Genomic DNA, 17,532 nt, shown 5'->3' on the forward strand with positions numbered 1-17,532 from the left:
GGTGTGCACCACTCTAAAGAAACTCGATCACAAGTATCGATATATATACTATGGAGAACACGCAGATCAGTCTCCACAGTGGAAACAAGGAAATGGAACGATCAAAAGATCAACCCGAGACCAACAACCACAGAAAGAGGATCAGAGGCACGTTCATATATGCCTTCTCGTTGCTTCTTCTCGCTACCAGTTGCCAAGCGAGGGGCATTAGATAAGGAATATCGCCCGGAAAAGAGTGGGTCCTAAACTGCGGAGAATTTCAAGCTTGTTCCTGCTTGATTCGAATGTTCTAATGGTTCCTTCGGGGCAGCCGAGGCATGGATTGACGGTACAGGGCTGCGTTGAAGTCGGTTCGTTGGAGGATTAGGGCCACGGCGATTATTGGCGGGCGGGGGTCGGCCGTCTCCGATTGTGATACAGGGGAAATACGGTATTTGGAGCGGGTGAGTTCTCCCCGATAGGTTAATTACAAGCAAAAATGGTTATGTATGGTAAAGTAGCTCTGATAAGCGTAATAAATATTGGGGGTTGTCATAGTTGTTACTTCTACCCTTTGGATACTATGTATTTTGAACTGGAATCGAATGGAATGTCTGGAACACTTTTGATTCTTTGAATATTATTCTTGCGATCCATGGACGCTGGATGATTATGTTGAATCAATCCAGCCCTCATAAGGACGTAGTCTGCAGGTAGTCTTTTCCTACCGTCATCAAAAATAAGAAATGTTGAATGTATACACAGAGAAGAGGCGAGCAATGGAAGGATGGAGCCCTCATATAAATAAATAAAAAAGCAATCAGCGCGGCATGGGTATCATAGATCTCTTTTTAGATCTGTCTCTATTCGCTGTCCTCGACAGGCCCGCAAGTGCAGAACAAGTTTTGGTCACCAAAGGCATCATCGACACGAGTCACGGTAGGCCACATCTTCTTCTCCAAAAGCAAAGGCAACGGGTAAGCAGCCTGCTCACGAGTGTAAGGGCGGTCCCACTCAGCGACGAGCAGATCGCGCTGAGTGTGCGGGGACATCTTCAGCACGTTACCCTCGCGAGGCTGGGCACCTGACTCGACCTCGCTGATCTCCTTGCGGATGGAGATCAAGGCATCACAGAAGCGATCCAATTCAGCCTTGTTCTCGGACTCGGTAGGCTCGATCATGAGAGTGTTGGCGACGGGCCAGGACATGGTCGGGGCGTGGAAGCCGTAGTCCTGCAGACGCTTGGCGATGTCGATGGCCTCGACACCGCAGGTATCCTTGAACGCACGCACATCCAGGATGAACTCGTGTGCACAGCGGCCATGGTCGTTGGTGTACAGGATCGAGTAGTAGGGCTTCAGGCGAGAGAGGATGTAGTTGGCGTTGAGCAGGGTGATCTTGGTGGCGTGGGTCAAACCGCGGTCGCCCATCATGTTAATGTAGTTGAAGGTGATGGGCAAGATGCTGGCACTGCCCCATGGAGCAGCGGAGATGGGAGGGGAGGAGGTGTCACCACGCTTCGACTGCAGGTACTCGCTGGTGGGGTGCGAGGGAAGGAAGGGACGCAGGTGCTCGCCGACGCCAATGGGTCCGACACCGGGGCCACCGCCACCGTGCGGGATACAGAAGGTCTTGTGAAGGTTCAAGTGGCACACGTCGGCACCGATCTCACCAGGAGAGCAGAGACCGATTTGGGCGTTCATGTTGGCACCGTCCATGTAGACCTGGCCACCGTGCTGGTGCACCAAGCGGCAGGCCTCCTTGGCACCGGGCTCGAACACACCAAAGGTGCTGGGGTAGGTGATCATGAACGCAGCCAACTCGTCCTTGTGCTTCTCGCACTTAGCCTTGAGGTCCTCGAGATCGAGGTTACCGGTCTTGGTGTCACACTTGACGGTCACAACGCGCATACCAGCCATGGCGGCACTAGCCGGGTTGGTACCGTGAGCAGAGACAGGGATCAAGCACAGGTTGCGCTTGGCATCGCCCCTCGCCTCAAAGTACTTCTTGATAACGCGAAGACCGGCAAACTCTCCCTGGGCACCCGAATTGGGCTGCACAGTAACCTCAGCCATGCCAGTGATATCAGCCAGCTGCTGCTCCAGATCGTCAATCATCTTCGTGTAACCCTTCGCCTGGTCGGCAGGCATGAAGGGGTGAATCTTGGAGAACTCGGGCCAGGAGACGGGAATCATTTCCGTGGTAGCGTTGAGCTTCATAGTGCAGGATCCGAGGGGAATCATGGAGTGAGCGAGGGAAAGATCCTTCGATTCAAGGTGGTGGATGTAGCGGAGCATCTCAGTCTCAGAGTGGTAGGTGTTGAAGACAGGGTGAGTCAGGTAAGAGGAGGTACGCTCAAGGCTGGCGGGGACAGTGGTGAGGCCAAGAGTGCCATCAACCTCGACCGGAGAGGCAGACTTGTGAGCGGCAAAAACATCCAAAATTCCCTTCACCTCATCCCGGCCAACAGTCTCGTCCAGGGAGAGACCGACCTTGTTTCCGCCCAGACGGCGGAGGAAGACAGAGGCAGCGCGAGCCTCGGCCATGATAGCATCAGCCTCTGCAGCACTGGGCAGTTCAATGGCCAGAGTGTCAAACACAGCGCCGCCATCAGCGCTGTTCGAGCGGACCGGGACATTGTAGCCCAGGCCAACAAGCTTCTCGCGCAGGAGTGACGTCATGGACATGATACGCTGGGCAATGGACTTGAGGCCAACAGGGCCGTGGTAAATAGCATACATGGCAGTCATGTTAGCAAGCAAAGCTTGAGCAGTGCAAATGTTGCTGGTGGCCTTTTCGCGGCGAATGTGCTGCTCGCGAGTCTGCAGAGCAAGGCGCAGAGCCCGGTTACCGAGGCGATCCTTGGACACACCAACGACACGACCGGGCACCTTGCGCTTGTACTTGTCGGCACAAGCAAAGAATGCGGCGTGGGGGCCACCGAAGCCCATGGGAACACCCAGACGCTGGGCACTTCCGAAGGCAATATCAGCGCCAAATTCGCCGGGGGCCTTCAGAACGGTCAAAGCTAGCAGGTCAGTGGCTACACTGAAAGTACCACCCTGGCCGTGGATGGAGTCACCCAAAGCCTGGAAGTCGTAGATACCTCCCTCAGTATCGGGGTACTGGGCAAGGACACCGATCAGGTGGTCCTTCTGGTCCTTGACGAGCTTGAAGTCATCGGCCAAAATATCTCCGATCACAAGGTTGATCCCGAATCCTTCGGCGCGGGACTTCATAACAGCAATAGTCTGGGGGTGGCAGAGGTGAGACACGACGAAGGACTTGTCGGCCCTCTTCTGTTTGGAAGCAGGCATTGTGGCGAAGGACATGGTCATGGCCTCGGCGGCAGCGGTGGCCTCATCCAAAACTGAGGCATTGGCGAATGGCATACCGGTCAGATCAGCTGTCAGGGTCTGGAAGTTCAGCAGAGACTCCAGACGGCCCTGACTGATCTCGGGCTGGTAGGGTGTATAGCTGGTGTACCAGGCAGGGTTCTCGAGCACATTGCGCTGGATAACCGGGGGCACAATGGTTGGGTAGTAACCGGTTCCAATATAAGTCTTGCCGGAGATATCAATCTGCTTCCGGTAGGTGTCGAGCAGCTTGAGCATATCGGTTTCGCCCAAACCGCCCTGCACACTAGACCGGTACAGGCTGATATCGGCGTGGGGCTCGGAGACCTTGAGGTCCTTCTTGGAAAGAATGTCCTCAGGCAGAACCTGCTTCACGAAGTCATCCAAGGATGCCACCGGCGGATCGAGCACGGCGAGCATCTCTGCCGCGGCGTCCGGGGAGGGGCCAATGTGGCGGCGGGGGAAGGTATCGAGAGGCTGGAAGATATCCTGGGGGTGGGGATCTCCATGGTCGGAGATGGAGCTAGTATAGACACCACGACGGGTCGCGGGCTGCGAGGTATGCACTACTCTCCGAGTGTTCAATGGTGACAATGAAGCTCGGGTAATTGAGGGTACGCGAACACGCGACCGCAGAGCAAGTTGGCGGGCGCCGCGAAGGGCGAACAATGATGCCGCCATACTGAGACCGGAGGATAATGAGGGCTTTAGGGGAAAGCGCTCACCACATCCACAAGTAAATCAGTAAATCAAAGTGAGGATGAAGAAGAAGAACAGAAGTGCCAGACATATAGAAATTAATATTTATTGCCCACACCTCTTGCCTTTTCCCTGTCCGATCGTCCGATGACGGAGAACATGTCGGGAAACTTAGAGCGATAAGAAATTATAAGAAACCCTTCTTATCCGACCAATCACAGTTGCCACTGTTTGCCACGGGCCCCAGTTCAACCACTCACCGCCTTCCAGTCGGAGCAAATGGCCGGTTTCCCGTCGGAAAAGTCGTGCCTAGGCATATCTACTCCACGAATGCCCCCAGGGAGGGAAGAGGGGGGGCTCCAAGCTCCGATGGCATCATAACTCTGAGCTTTCATGCGGTTCCTTTGGAAACAATATTGAAAATGGAAATGGCCTTTGCATTACTATCGTGATCCAATCTTGAATAGGTACATATTTCCCCGACCTCAAATCGTATACCGGAAAGCCGCATCGCCCTCAATGACCCGCTTTCCCCGATCCGCCTGCTTATTACAGAACCGGAACCACGCACTCAAAGCCAGAACCAGCAGGACAATGAGAATGTTACACCTGGTAAAACACAGTCAGTACACGAATGCAATATGAGACAGAATGAGGGACCACCTACGCGAGAGCAGCATATATTCCCGGTCGGTACTCGGGCGCGTCCTTTTCCCGAAACACCAAGCTACTCACGATACCACCCAGGCCTCCAAAGCCTACAAGTGTAGCACTGGAGAAAGCCCGCGTCCACTGGCCGCGCACATTGTTCGCCTGGTATGCCATGCAGGACGGGATATTAGCATTAGCACCGGCCACAGTGAAGAACACGCCCACGTAGCGGACAGCATCGCTCTTTGCGAATCCCATCATTGGCAGGCCAATGATTGCGAGCAGGGCATTGAAAATCAGAATTGGTGCGCGCATGCGGTACTTGTCGCCAACCCAGGCTGTGCCGTACATCACGATTCCTGCGAACCCGTAGGGTGGAGCGACGAGGCATTGGGCTTCGCCGACGCCGAAGCCCATGCCATTCATGAGGATGATGGGGAGGAAGTAGGCAATGGCGTAAGTAACGGTAGTCAGGCAGCTGGGATACGGTTAGCAGAAATCCAGGTCCGTTGGAAAGGAAACGCACAAGAAGATCATGGCAAAGCCCCAGATCTTAGCATCCATTGAGGGTTTTAGGAACTTCTTGAGAGAGAAGGCTTCCATGTCTCCATCATTTCGGTCCTCGTTAATGCGACGGACGACCCATGCGCATTCTCTCTGGTTTAGGAAGCGCCAGGACTTGTGTGCGCGGTCAGGGAAGTCGACGAGGAAGAAATAGCACATGATGCCAATTACGCCCGTGATCTATGCTTGTTAGCTCGCTGATTTTCTTTCGGTTGAACCAACTCTGCGTACCACTCCCTCGAGGATGAAAATCCATCTCCAGCCGGTCAACCCCTCCCTTCCGTGCAACTGCATCAGACCAAAGGCAAGGATACCCGCCAACGCAGAAGCGACGCATCCAATGAGATAGAAAACGGAGAATCGCTTTTGGACGTCGTCTTTGAAGAGTTAGCACTTTGCAGCCACTTGGAAGGTCTCTTTGAGCGATCTCTCTTACATCGGGTATACCAGCAAGATAGCAAGTAGACGCATCCAGGGAAGTAACCGGCTTCCAGCACACCCAAAAGCACACGGGTTCCCATCAACGAGCCCCAGTCCTGGACGAAACCCATTCCCTGCGACGGTCAATAAACCAGAGTAATGTTGAGAAAGCGGAAAGTCCTTACAATCATGATTCCCGCCCAGCATACAATAATCGAGGACAGGAAGTAAGTTGGGCCGATTTTTCGAATGATGACCGTCATTGGGGGCTGGAAGATAATATAGGGCACGAAGAACATCAGGACGATAATGGACTATTCAAATGTTAGCTACCCGCCAGTGAAATGTGATCAATGTGTATAAACATACATATCGCTCGCCGACATGGAGATGCAATTCTTCTTTCAGCCTATTCAGAGGTCAACCATCATCGAACACAATTCTCCTTCACGGCAATGTTCTTACCCTGCAACAGCAGCCATGCTCAGATTCGTGCGGTCCATGAGCGAAATGCAATAAGCCAATCCAGTCATGGTCACCAGACGTAGATCAATTCGTCGAATGATCTTTTTCTGTTCCTGTGGAGTGAACTCATCATCTTCGACGTAGCTCGGAGGCCTCTTCCCCGCGATATCCTCGACGCGGTCCTCAGCAGGCGGTTTCTCATCGATGGGAGTCATGGACGCCATGCTGATATGTCCAAACTGAATTGGAGTATACAATAGACAGACAAGATGTAGAAGAAAGCAATAAAAGAGGTTGAGAAGGGAAAAAGAAAAAAAAATAATTTTAATCGACTTTGGTCAGAAATAGAAGACGAAGCTGCAGCCTTATCTAGAAAACGACAAGACCAGCAAGGATAAGTATATCCAAGTAGGGATATACCCCCGACATAATGGCATCCGTACTTAAACCAGCCATTCAAGATCGACGGTCGCCTATTACAGCCCGCTTCAAGCTGCCCAGGAAAATCCCCAAGAAACAAGACCCATCGAGAACGCAATAGCCGAGAGAAAGTGGCCAAGTGCCTCGGGACAAGTACAACTACCGTAGGAGAACGGCATTCTCAGAGATATTGTCCGAAACAAAGGAGGGGGAAGTCACCCCACTTAGTGAGAGCCTGTACGAGTCATCTGTTGCGCACTGAACTGGTTAGAGTCGGTGGCTGCTTTGGGGGGGGACAATCCGGGGAGGCGATGGGGAAGGAAATGCGGGGGAAGGTACTTGGCAACTTGGCAGGCGCGTTGACTACGTGATACACTTTGGTCTCCCCTATTTGGCTTCAAATCTTGTTTGGAGACTTTTAATTTGATAGAGATGTCATTTTTGTGGGGAGAACTGGAGATGATCTGTCCTATTCCTTGCCAATGTTGCTTGGTTAGGGCTTTGTCTTTGATTCACGCACTTTGCAATTGTTCTTAACAGGCAAAGAATCCACCAAAACACCTCGTTTCCTTAAATACCAAGCCAAGTAAGGAGGCATCTATTGATTGATCTCGTACTTGTCGGGGAAGTATCATTTGGGCAGAGTTCCGGCCAAGGGTTAGCTATGAGTTTAGGGAACTTTTAACATTCCGTCCCCAGATGGCTTTTGATACGTCGAAGCTCAAACCCTGACCGGTCACTCCGAAAGTGTAAATTTCCCATGTGGGAAACGCCTCTAATGATCCTGGGGTGATGATCCCCAGACCGTATAATCCTGGTATGACTAGATAGCGTTGCCGTATATGGTGATATCATTATGCAGAATGCGGTAACACAGCCTATACTCCAACCAGTCAAGGGCTTCTATTGAAAGTTAGTCCTCAGTACACCGAGTCTGTCATTTGACGCCATGTGGTGCTTTCAAGTATCCACCTTAAAGAGTTCCAAGGTTGTTATAAGGACACGGAGCTCGAATATAGAACAAAAGCCTTAACCATACTATTGGGAATTAAATCTCAATTCTTTTCTTTTTTAATACCTCGGTTCAACCTCCTAAGCTAATCTCGTCAACGGTAACTTCCACTATCCTCGTATCCCTCCTCTTCTTCGTCCTCTTCCAAAAGCAGACTCTCGCGTTCTTCCTCATCCACCCGATCCTGCCCTCCCATCTGTCTCACAGACACGAAAACAAAGATCACGAGTGCTGTTCCAACGACGAATCCGGCAACTGCCAAGATAACATTGATTGGAATTGGGTTTCCATCAAACTTATTATGTGTCAACGCGTCGAGTCCGTACTGAGAGAAGTTTGCGATCCCCGAGAGGCAAATGATGGCACCGTACACACGCCCAAACGTGGCAAAGCCGAAGACTTTAGTAGTATAATCACTAGAGCCAAGATTAGTAGGCAGAGTATAGCAGTGAGAGGGGGAAAAGCAACATACGACATGGCCGAGTAATAGAGAGGTCGGAGTAGGACGAAGAGTAAAACGGTCACATAACCAGCCCAAACTGCCGGAATGGAGTTCAGCACACCGATGACCGTGGTGAAGAGCACAATTATGCCAAGCATCGTTGGCACACTAAGGCGATCAAGCAGGAAGCCGATCACGGGCGTGAAGAGAACACCCGCAACTGGCAGTGCGACGTCGAAAAGGGCACCTATCTTGTCTGCCTTTTGGGCCGATCCGAGCATGTACTCATACTGCGAGCGAACCGTCGCGATAAAGTAGTTCATGCGAATCATCTGCAGAACAGTCATCAGCGTGATCAGGATAAACCAGGGCGTAGCCATCTGCCTGTGCGCCGGCAGGCCGTGCAATACACCCCAGACCCAACTCGTCTGCTGGCGATCCTCTTCTCGATCCGCACGCATCTGCCGCTCATCTCTATCGCCGAGAACCTCGTCGATCTGGCGGATCTTTTTCTGTCGCCGCTCCGCTCGCTTCTTCCGCACCTGGTTTAGCTCCGCTGTGCTCTCGATCTCATCATCAGAGTCGTGGACATCGCGAGTAGCATCTTCGGCCCTTTCCATTTTGTTTTCCAATTGCAGGGTTGAGACATAGTCCCGCGCTGGCATGATGGTCACCAGTGCGATGAACACACATGCGGGGACTATCAGATATCCCAGAAAGAACTTATCCGGGGTGAAAGATTTGCCGGAAGCCTCATATACGAGCCGGTAGAAGAGGAACACAGCAGCAGAGGCATCGAAGGCACCAGTCACCAGCGCGACGATCGTCCCCGCATATCTGGGGAACGCGTTTGCAATCTGGAACGAGGGGACAAATAAAAAGGTACCCGCCAGAGCGAGGAAGAAATTCCCCGCGATATAGCCATCAAAGCCAGGTTCACGGAATGCAAAGGCCATAATGACACCACCAACAGCAAGCAACAGGCAAGAAATGAACCAGCAGACCCGTGATCCATATCGATCTAGAATCGTCCCAACTGGAAGCGCCGAGACATTGGCTGTTATCGAAGCAATGGTGAAGAACAGGTTGAGCCTGGCAGTTGATTAGCAAGCATAGCTCTAGATGGTCTGTGCGACAAACACACCTAAGGTCCTGCTGTGAGCATAGCTCAAGCCCTTCATCTATTTCGGCAGGAGTGCAATGCCCGTGGTAAACGCCTTCCTCCACAAGGACAGGCTTGAGCGCTGCGAAGCCAAACACGATCCCCGACGCGCTCCAGCACGCGAGCACGGTGACGACGACCTGGGCTTGATGGGGGTCAGCAGTTTGTCTCACACTGGGCGGCAGAGCACAGACCTATTCTCTTTGCGGAGGAGTGTTTGTACGCTGGTGTTCCAGGCCGCGTTTCTGCGACCGGGATGGCGTCGCTAGGTTGGATGACATCGTAGCTGATTTTTCGGCGAATGGGAGCGAAATCATAGTCCTCAACTAGGTCTGGTTCGAGTTCGCGATCAATGCCGTCGATGGCAGAAACATGCTGCACCAGGGACATTGCTCTGTGTTGAACAGATGAGGTGTTGTGGAGGGGAAGTTGGCCTTGTCGTGGCAAAAACTTGGTTCTTTCCCCCCTCGCGCTAGACTCCTAATTTACGCAGGGCAGCTTCTACCCATATATATCTCTAGCATGTGCAATGTCTTTTGACTGGTATATCTTTTATTTACACGTGGATAGCTACTTGTGTTATTGTCGTGCTTAATATAGCTTGGATCTACGAGCAACGCTATGGCTATGGTACCTCCGATTTCGAAGTTACTAGAACTACCTAAGTAGCTTTATTTAGATATTGTAGTAGTTTACGGATAACGTAATCCACTAGCGAGCTGGCCACACTAGCGAGCTGGCCACCCTACAAAAAACGCGTCCATGAATTAGCACTTAGTCAATTAAACTATCTACTATGCCACCAATTCGCTCCCAATCCTCCAAAGAATCAACTGAGCAAGAGGGCAGGATCTTATTAGCTATCAAAGCTTTTAAAAATAAAGAAATCTCTTCAATTCGTGAAACTGCGCGCCGTTTCAAAATCCCCCGTTCAACCCTTTCTTCACGTCTTACCGGAATACAACACCGCGCGAATTGTCGCGCAAATTCGTGTAAACTGACAGAAATTGAAGAAGAATCTCTTCAAAAATGGATTCTCTCTATAGATTCCCGGGGATTAGCTCCCCGGCCGTCTATGGTACGAGAAATGGCGAATCTTCTCCTTGAAAAGCGTGGCACTACCCCGGTTCTTTCGGTCGGCGAAAATTGGGTGACGAAGTATGTGAAAAGGCATCCTCTCCTATCCTCCCGGTTTTCGAAACGGTATAACTACGAGCGTGCGAAATGTGAGGATCCAAAAGTCATAAAGGACTAGTTTGATCTTGTTTAAAAAACCATCCTACAATTTGGGATCCACCCGGACGACGTTTATAACTTTGATAAGACGGGTTTTGCTATAGGATTGACAGCGACTGCGAAGGTTATTACGAGAAGCGAATACTACGGTCGGCGAGCACTTTTATAACCTAGAAATCGTGAATAGGTGACGGCTATCGAGTGTACGAATGCGGCTGGTTAGGCCCTTCCACCGTGTCTGATTTTTAAAGGCAAAGTCTTTATTGAATCTTGGTTCGATAGTCTTCCTTCCGACTGGCGTTTCGAAGTTAGTCCTAATGGCTGGACTACTGACGAAATTGGACTTCGCTAGCTTGAAAAGCTCTTTATTCCGACCACTTTTGTACGGATAAAGGGGGTATATCGGCTTTTAATACTAGATAGCTATAGAAGCCATTTAATACCGAGGTTTGATAAAATTTGTGAAAAAAAACCGGGTTATACCAATCTGTATGCCCCCGTATTTATCCTATCTTTTACAACCTCTAGATATAGGCTGTTTTGCGGTGTTAAAACGAGCCTATAGGAGACTAGTTGAATTCCGGATACGGTGCGGATCCAATCATATGGATAAATTGGACTTCCTGGATTCCTATCCTACCGCACGAATGGAAGCTTTTAAACCAGAGATTGTTAAAAACAGCTTCCAATCTACCGGTTTACTCCCTTTCGCGCCAGAGAGAGTGATTTCGAAGCTTGATATTCGGCTTACTACACTAACCCCCCCCCTAGCCGGGGTAGTGATTGGGATCCAAAAACACCTTCAAACTGCAGGCAATTGGAAAAGCAAGCTTCCTCTATCAAAGCATTGCTTCGTATGAGATCAGGAAGTCCCCCAAGTCCGCTGAATTCCGCTATAAATCAGGTTTTAAAAGCTTGTCAAATGACGATGCAATCCGCTGCACTTCTAGAGAGAGAAGTGAGTGATTTACGCAGTGAAACCGAGAAGAAGAAGCAAAAGCGTGCTAGATCTGGGAAGCATCTATACGCAGAGAGCGGTCTCTCCGTGCAGGAAGCATCTGCGCTGATTATACAGCCGGTGGAAGTAGCTGAACCCGGTCCCGGTTAGCATGGTGAATCAGGTTTACAACCGCGTACAAAACCCCCCCGGGGGTGCGGAGTATGCAGGAAGCCAGGACATAGGAGAGAGACATGTCCAGATAGATGATGTTTTTTTAAAAATTTAATTTAATGGCGTTTTGGTTGAGATAAATGGATTTGAAATTAGTATGTTGGATAAAGTGGCCAGCTCGCTAGTGGATTACGTTAAGACAAGCTATTTCCCAGCTCCGATTCGCGGGGGATTCGCCAAGATTGCCGCTGAGGTCAGAAGGTTTTTTCCTTCAATTTGGTCCAATCACAACTAATATAGCCTAGAAGACGTCTCTCATTTTGTGGAGTGCCCTGAATTAAGGTGAACGCATCCATGGATCATCCTCGATTTGGCCTATCTATGAGTGGAAATTTCTAGCACATGATATACATCGAAACACACCCCTTGGCATATACTATAGTTATTAAAATCCATACCCTTCTCAGACTGTAGCAGACGATTTCCCCTTCTTGATTGACCTCCATTCCATCGTCAGTGCGGGGACAATCATCAGACAGGACACAGCCACGGCAACAATGAATGAGTGCCGAAGGCCATCATTGTATAAAGTCAGAACCTGGGCCAACTTGGCAGCCGGGACAGCACCAGAGAGGCCCGTTGCCCCAGCCGCCAGGATCTTGGTGACATCAATTCCCTGGATGTGGAGTAGATTTGCTCCGAGGTAATTCTGGAAGAGGGACTGAGCGACAGCAATAAAGACAGCACCACCGAGGGACTGCGCGAAGAACATGAGGGAGATACCAATGGAGACTTCATCCATAGGAAGAATGGTCTGCGCGGCCATAGAGGGCTGCTGCATTCCCGTGCCGATACCGATGCCAAACAACACCTGGTACCCGATCCAGGCAGCGTGGTTGGTGTCCACCTGGAATGTCGTCATCAACCCTGCGCCCGTTGACATGAGAATCGCCGCAACGAACATCCACGGAACGTAATATCCAGTTGCAGTGATGATTGACCCGGAGAGGATGGATCCCACAACAAGCGCCAGCACCATGGGGATCGTATCAATGCCGGAGTTCACAGCTGATGTGCCGCGCACGCCCTGGAACCAGAGTGGGAGTGTGTACAGCATAGATATGAGCCCTCCACCCACACACAGGGCATAGACGACTCCGCTGATGATGCTGCGCTGGTTGAAGATATGAGGCGGCACCGTTGCATCCTTCTTAAGGCGGATCTGCACGCCGACAAATGCAATCATCAGGATTCCTGCAATGACAAACAGAGCGATGATTCGCCCGTTGCTCCAGGGGTAGGCCGTGCCACCCCATTGCAGGGCGAGCAGAAAGCAGATGACAGAGGGCAGGAAGAACACGCTTCCCAGAGGGTCGAGGCGGAGGATTTTTCGCTTCCATGTGCACGGTTGGGGATTGTGGGGGACAGCCAGGAAAATGAACAAGACAACCATGGTAAAGCCGCCGACAGGCAGGTTGATGTAGAAGCACCAGCGCCATGTGACGTTGTCCGTAAACGCACCACCCATCAAAGGTCCGATGATCGACGAAATCCCAAAGACCGACCCCATCAGGCCGACAAAGATAGGCCGTTTGGCCAGCGGCACGATCTGTGCGATTATCACGGTTGCACCGGAAAATATGCCTGCCGACCCAATACCCGCTATCGCCCGCCCCAATATGAAGGCCTTAGAGTTCGGCGCACCGCCGCAGATGGCCGATCCGACTTCAAAAATAAGGATGGCGATCAGGAAGACAGTCTTGGTCGAGTAAAAGGTGTACACCTTACCCCAGGATAGCTGGGTGGCACAACTTGTCAGCAGGTATGCACTTGCATACCAACTGAGGTCGTCCAGAGCATTGAACCGGTTCGCAATTCGGGGGACTGCCGTGGCAAGGATGGTGCGATCCTGTAGTGTTCAAAGTTATGTTAGTTTAGATCCGCGTGAGCAATATTGAACGCAACGTTCATACCAGGGCAACCAAAAACATAGCGAACAGAATTGAAATAATAATAGCTATTAGCCGGGCCCCCGTTGGCAAATGAGTCTCATCTTCTTTGATCTCGGAGGGCTTCTCGGTGGTAGTCGAGACCTGGTGCGGCTGGTGGTCGGGCTGCTCTTCGATCGATCGAGTCATTGTATAACGCAAGAATTATTAAATGGCAACCATATGTCTTTTTCACTGATATAAATTGATAGACAACCAGGGGGAAAAGCAGAGTTATATAATAGTAGGTAGTTAGTGGTCTCGGGGGTGAAGGTGTATTCGGCGCCGAACAATATAGAGCAAATTTCAGTTCGGCGCCGAGCTAAAGAACGTAGCAACGCCCTTCGCTCCTTCTCAAGCGTAGCTTATTATTTTGTCAGTTTTTGGAGGTATCTCTACACTCTATTGTCATCATCATTTTTATTCTTTTCAAGAATGGAAAGTGCAGCGTGCTGATTCATGCCTCCGAAACGGACAGGAATTCAATGCGCCGGAAACATGTCTACTTTGTGGTATATACATTTTGGCGTTTGACGGGGGAACAATGAGCAAAGATCACCTGGACGTGCTCAAGGAGTCTCAATGGGAAATCCATCGCAAATTCCCGATTCCTGAGCATATTCTCGTGCCATCGACCGAAGTGGAGAATAAGACTTTCTCCAAATTTCCTTGGTTATCATCTTGCTATCAGCGAGGGGGTAAGTCGACATTCTCATAGAAACATTTAAATTTCAAGCTAAAAGTAAATCCAAGCTGTCAGATATGCATTTTCCTCAAAATATGATCTCACGGGAATTGGCCCAGTTGCACGTCTCGGTTGTCAGCCGTACCACCTTCCAAGAGACAAAAACACCGCACGAATTTCGGGACGAGAGGCGATACCACAGTATGATGATACAATATTCACACATTTCCACCCAGGAGGTTACTGGATGCATCCCAGTCTTTATAAACACAAAAATATGGGATATGTGTTTCACTATTATTGTTGGGAGATCCTTGGCCATCTGGTAGGAAAAAGGTTGATCGAGGAGATACTTGGTCAAGTTGTTTGAGGCCGCGAGGCAGTATTGGAAAACCCATAAAGGATGGGCTGTTATGACCTAGATACCTTATTTCGTGCCCAGCTCGATGAGGTTCCATACGTGGGATGTGAGAGCTACGTTCGCGGCTGTGATATCTTTGTCAATCCATGGATTATACCCGAGCTTCAAAGTACAATCCAACTTGCCCAAAATATGGTTGGAAAACGCAAAAGCTCCTATCTCAACAGACTTCCACTCGAAATCTCCCTTCTGGTGGCGGAAATTATTTGCCCTATCATCTACACTCAATCCGATGTGCAGAAAATACGTAATATGTTATCCGTGTTGGCATTGAATTTACCAGATGCCTTTTGGAGAAGCCGATTACAATCCAAACGTGATTTGTTCTTCGAGGTGGATTTGCTAGACTGATTCAGTGGACTGGCAGCTCTTGTGGCTAGAGTTGATGGACCTTCTTTGCGATAAATGGTATAACTCCAGTGGATTGGCACACCGCGAGTGGTTACTTGGACCAATTAGGGGGATCATCGCAAATTTTCACCAAATTCGACAGAGACATTTTGCTGGAAGATAGTATCACAGGTTCCCGCGTTCGCTCTTGCTTTGACATATCGAGTTATGGCACTTTAATATTCTAATGAATCCATTTAACCAACGATGCTAAAAGTCCACATCCTTTCTCGAATTTCTCAGAGCTCGTAACTGCAATGCGTTCGTCTTGATTTAATTCATCATTCCCTAAGTCGTCTCTGCAATTTCTTTGACGGGGTGGTCCTTTCTATCGAATTTGTTGACTGCAGCTCTTCCGACAATCTGTGATGGGTATGACGTATGTTGGCCCGACGCCAATGACGTAGGCCTGGGGCACCCGTTATATGTCAACATGGCTGATCACTTTTCATTTTACCTGTTACCTGTTCTATATTGTCGATTGGAATTTTTTACATAGCATCTTCTTGTGTTGACATTTGAAACGAGAATAATCTGCAAGAAGCCAAGTTGAACCAACAACAAACGCAGTACACCCGTTCAAAAACCGTACAAGGGGAGCAGCACAAACAACACAATGGCCAACATATCAATTAGTGCCCCAGGTTTGAGCAGCGGCGGATTTCTTTACAACAATGGCAACAATAATGCCCGACTATGCGTCACAGCCGAGACCGAAGATTTTGACATGGAAATCATCAAGAACTGGCAAGAGGAAGGATTCGATGTCGTATACCTCCCTTATAACGGCGGAGGAAAAGACTACGCTCGCCGGCTGCAGTCTGTAAAGGACGGTCTCGGTGTAGGCGAAAACTACGCCGTGGTTGGTACGCACAGGATTCCCTCTGAACATGATAAACTCTCAGTATGATGAACTGACTGACCAAATTCTTAGCCTACGGCGACGCCGCGGACTACTGCCTCGACTACTACATTAATTCCGTCAACTCCAGTCGACTCTGTGCTCTGGTCGCCTACTACCCTAGCCTAATACCTGACACGCGGTCACGATTCCCACTCTCACTCCAAGTCCTCGTACACTTGGCAGGCGAGACCGTGGACGTACTTGTTCAGCCCGCCGCGCTTGGCTTGCAGGGAAAGAAACGCCGGCAGACGCGGCCGATCAATGCTGGTATTGGGACCGGAGAGCGTTTGGACCTGGCGTACCCGGCGTTTACGTATGACAATGCCGTGCCCGGGTTTGCGGAGACGGACCTGGAGGAATATGATCATCGGGCGGCCGATCTAGCCTGGACGCGGACTTTGAAGGTCTTGCGGAAGGGATATTCCAGGGATCCGGATTACGAGCAGCGGTATGAGCAGCATGTGGAGGGTAAGTTACAAGCGCAGAGGGATCGAGGGATGACCGGCTAATTCTCTGTTAGGCAAGTTTTTCTCGTCAAACGTCAGGAAAACGATGGATGGTTATGTTCAGCACAAAACGCCGGGTGTGACCTATACGCCGACAGTCAGCGGAGGGATCGGGAAAAAGGCGTTGCGCCATTTCTATGAACAATACTTCATCGGCAAACTGCCCCCATCTATGCGCCTCCGACTGCTATCTCGTACCACAGGACCCGACCGCATCGTGGATGAGCTGTACGTGGGCTACGAGCACACACAGGAAATTCCGTGGATGCTACCTGGTGTCCCGCCGACAAACAAGCGAGTCGAGATCATCCTCGTGAGTATTGTCAGTATGCGCGCCGGCCGTCTTTACTCCGAGCACGTATACTGGGACCAAGCCAGCGTCCTCGTTCAAGTCGGTCTTCTGGACCCCAAGCTGCTGCCAGATGGAGTGCAGGGTGTCGATCGACTGCCTGTTGTTGGGCGCGAAGCTGCTCGTCGCATCCTCCATGAGGACACGGAGCTTGAACAGGAAGACTACCATAACAAGATGATCCGTCGAGCGCGTGCGCGCGAGGAGAAGCATGAATCAGAGCTCTCGCGCGTCGCAGGCTGGCGAGGAGCCTGGTCTTGACCTGAAGAGTGACGTTGAGCAGTCGTTGCCTGATAGGAGTCGAAATAAGGGCAAGGCTGTTCAAAAAACAAAGCCTGCTAGTCTGCAGCGGACAGCCACGGAAACGGCTGAGCACGTGGATGGGGACGGCGCTGATACAGAGACAGAGTTTAGTGCAAAGGCTAGGTCGGACACTGGCAATCAAGCTGCCTATGTTGAGGATGCGGGGAACGACAGTGCCGAAAACGGGTCTAAGCAGACATGACTTGCAACTTCTATCTCTCTTTGTCAGGATAACCACGAGGACATTCCCGTGTCCCTTGTTTTTCCTCTGGCGATTCATAAGCTCAGTTAGGGATGTTCTTTCGAATTTTTAGGCGACTGTTTCTTGATTATGAGCGATGTTGTACATGTCGACCTCTCCTGTTTAGCGCTAATGGTTGTCACTATTTTGGATACTATGATATTTGGGCAGACATCCATGGCGACAAGAGAGTTGAAGCCTTCAACGTAAGCAACTACACCAGCCATG

At 50.5% G+C, this 17,532-nt stretch overlaps 5 protein-coding genes across 5 annotated transcripts; 1 reads left to right on the forward strand and 4 right to left on the reverse strand.

Moving 5' to 3' along the window:
* Positions 1 to 842: 842 nt before the first annotated feature.
* On the reverse strand, positions 843 to 4,016 carry N7525_000039 (glycine decarboxylase subunit P; the record flags this gene model as incomplete). The annotated part of the gene is made up of 1 exon (XM_002559988.1): positions 843 to 4,016. The coding sequence occupies one exon, from the start codon at positions 4,014 to 4,016 to the stop codon at positions 843 to 845; it is 3,174 nt and encodes a 1,057-aa protein (XP_002560034.1).
* Positions 4,017 to 4,519: 503 nt separating this feature from the next.
* N7525_000040 (putative phthalate transporter) lies at positions 4,520 to 6,358 on the reverse strand (the record flags this gene model as incomplete). Its single annotated transcript, XM_002559989.2, has 8 exons — positions 4,520 to 4,643; positions 4,702 to 5,163; positions 5,212 to 5,429; positions 5,481 to 5,626; positions 5,686 to 5,803; positions 5,855 to 5,983; positions 6,039 to 6,078; positions 6,135 to 6,358. The coding sequence occupies 8 exons, from the start codon at positions 6,356 to 6,358 to the stop codon at positions 4,520 to 4,522; spliced, it is 1,461 nt and encodes a 486-aa protein (XP_002560035.2).
* A 1,302-nt stretch (positions 6,359 to 7,660) lies between these two features.
* N7525_000041 (putative MFS transporter) lies at positions 7,661 to 9,560 on the reverse strand (the record flags this gene model as incomplete). Its single annotated transcript, XM_002559990.2, has 4 exons — positions 7,661 to 7,982; positions 8,039 to 9,100; positions 9,153 to 9,315; positions 9,365 to 9,560. 4 exons carry the CDS (start codon positions 9,558 to 9,560, stop codon positions 7,661 to 7,663), a joined length of 1,743 nt encoding a protein of 580 aa, XP_002560036.2.
* Positions 9,561 to 11,980: 2,420 nt separating this feature from the next.
* N7525_000042 (MDR family MFS transporter) lies at positions 11,981 to 13,655 on the reverse strand (the record flags this gene model as incomplete). The annotated part of the gene is made up of 2 exons (XM_002559991.1): positions 11,981 to 13,426; positions 13,491 to 13,655. 2 exons carry the CDS (start codon positions 13,653 to 13,655, stop codon positions 11,981 to 11,983), a joined length of 1,611 nt encoding a protein of 536 aa, XP_002560037.1.
* Positions 13,656 to 15,617: 1,962 nt separating this feature from the next.
* On the forward strand, positions 15,618 to 17,265 carry N7525_000043 (dienelactone hydrolase; the record flags this gene model as incomplete). The annotated part of the gene is made up of 4 exons (XM_061211453.1): positions 15,618 to 15,867; positions 15,936 to 16,373; positions 16,426 to 16,991; positions 17,044 to 17,265. The coding sequence occupies 4 exons, from the start codon at positions 15,618 to 15,620 to the stop codon at positions 17,263 to 17,265; spliced, it is 1,476 nt and encodes a 491-aa protein (XP_061070679.1).
* Positions 17,266 to 17,532: the final 267 nt, after the last annotated feature.

This window comes from Penicillium rubens (assembly GCF_028828025.1).
Source record: "Penicillium rubens strain IBT 27055 chromosome Unknown utg000001l_segment0_segment0, whole genome shotgun sequence".
Lineage (NCBI taxonomy): Eukaryota > Fungi > Ascomycota > Eurotiomycetes > Eurotiales > Aspergillaceae > Penicillium > Penicillium rubens.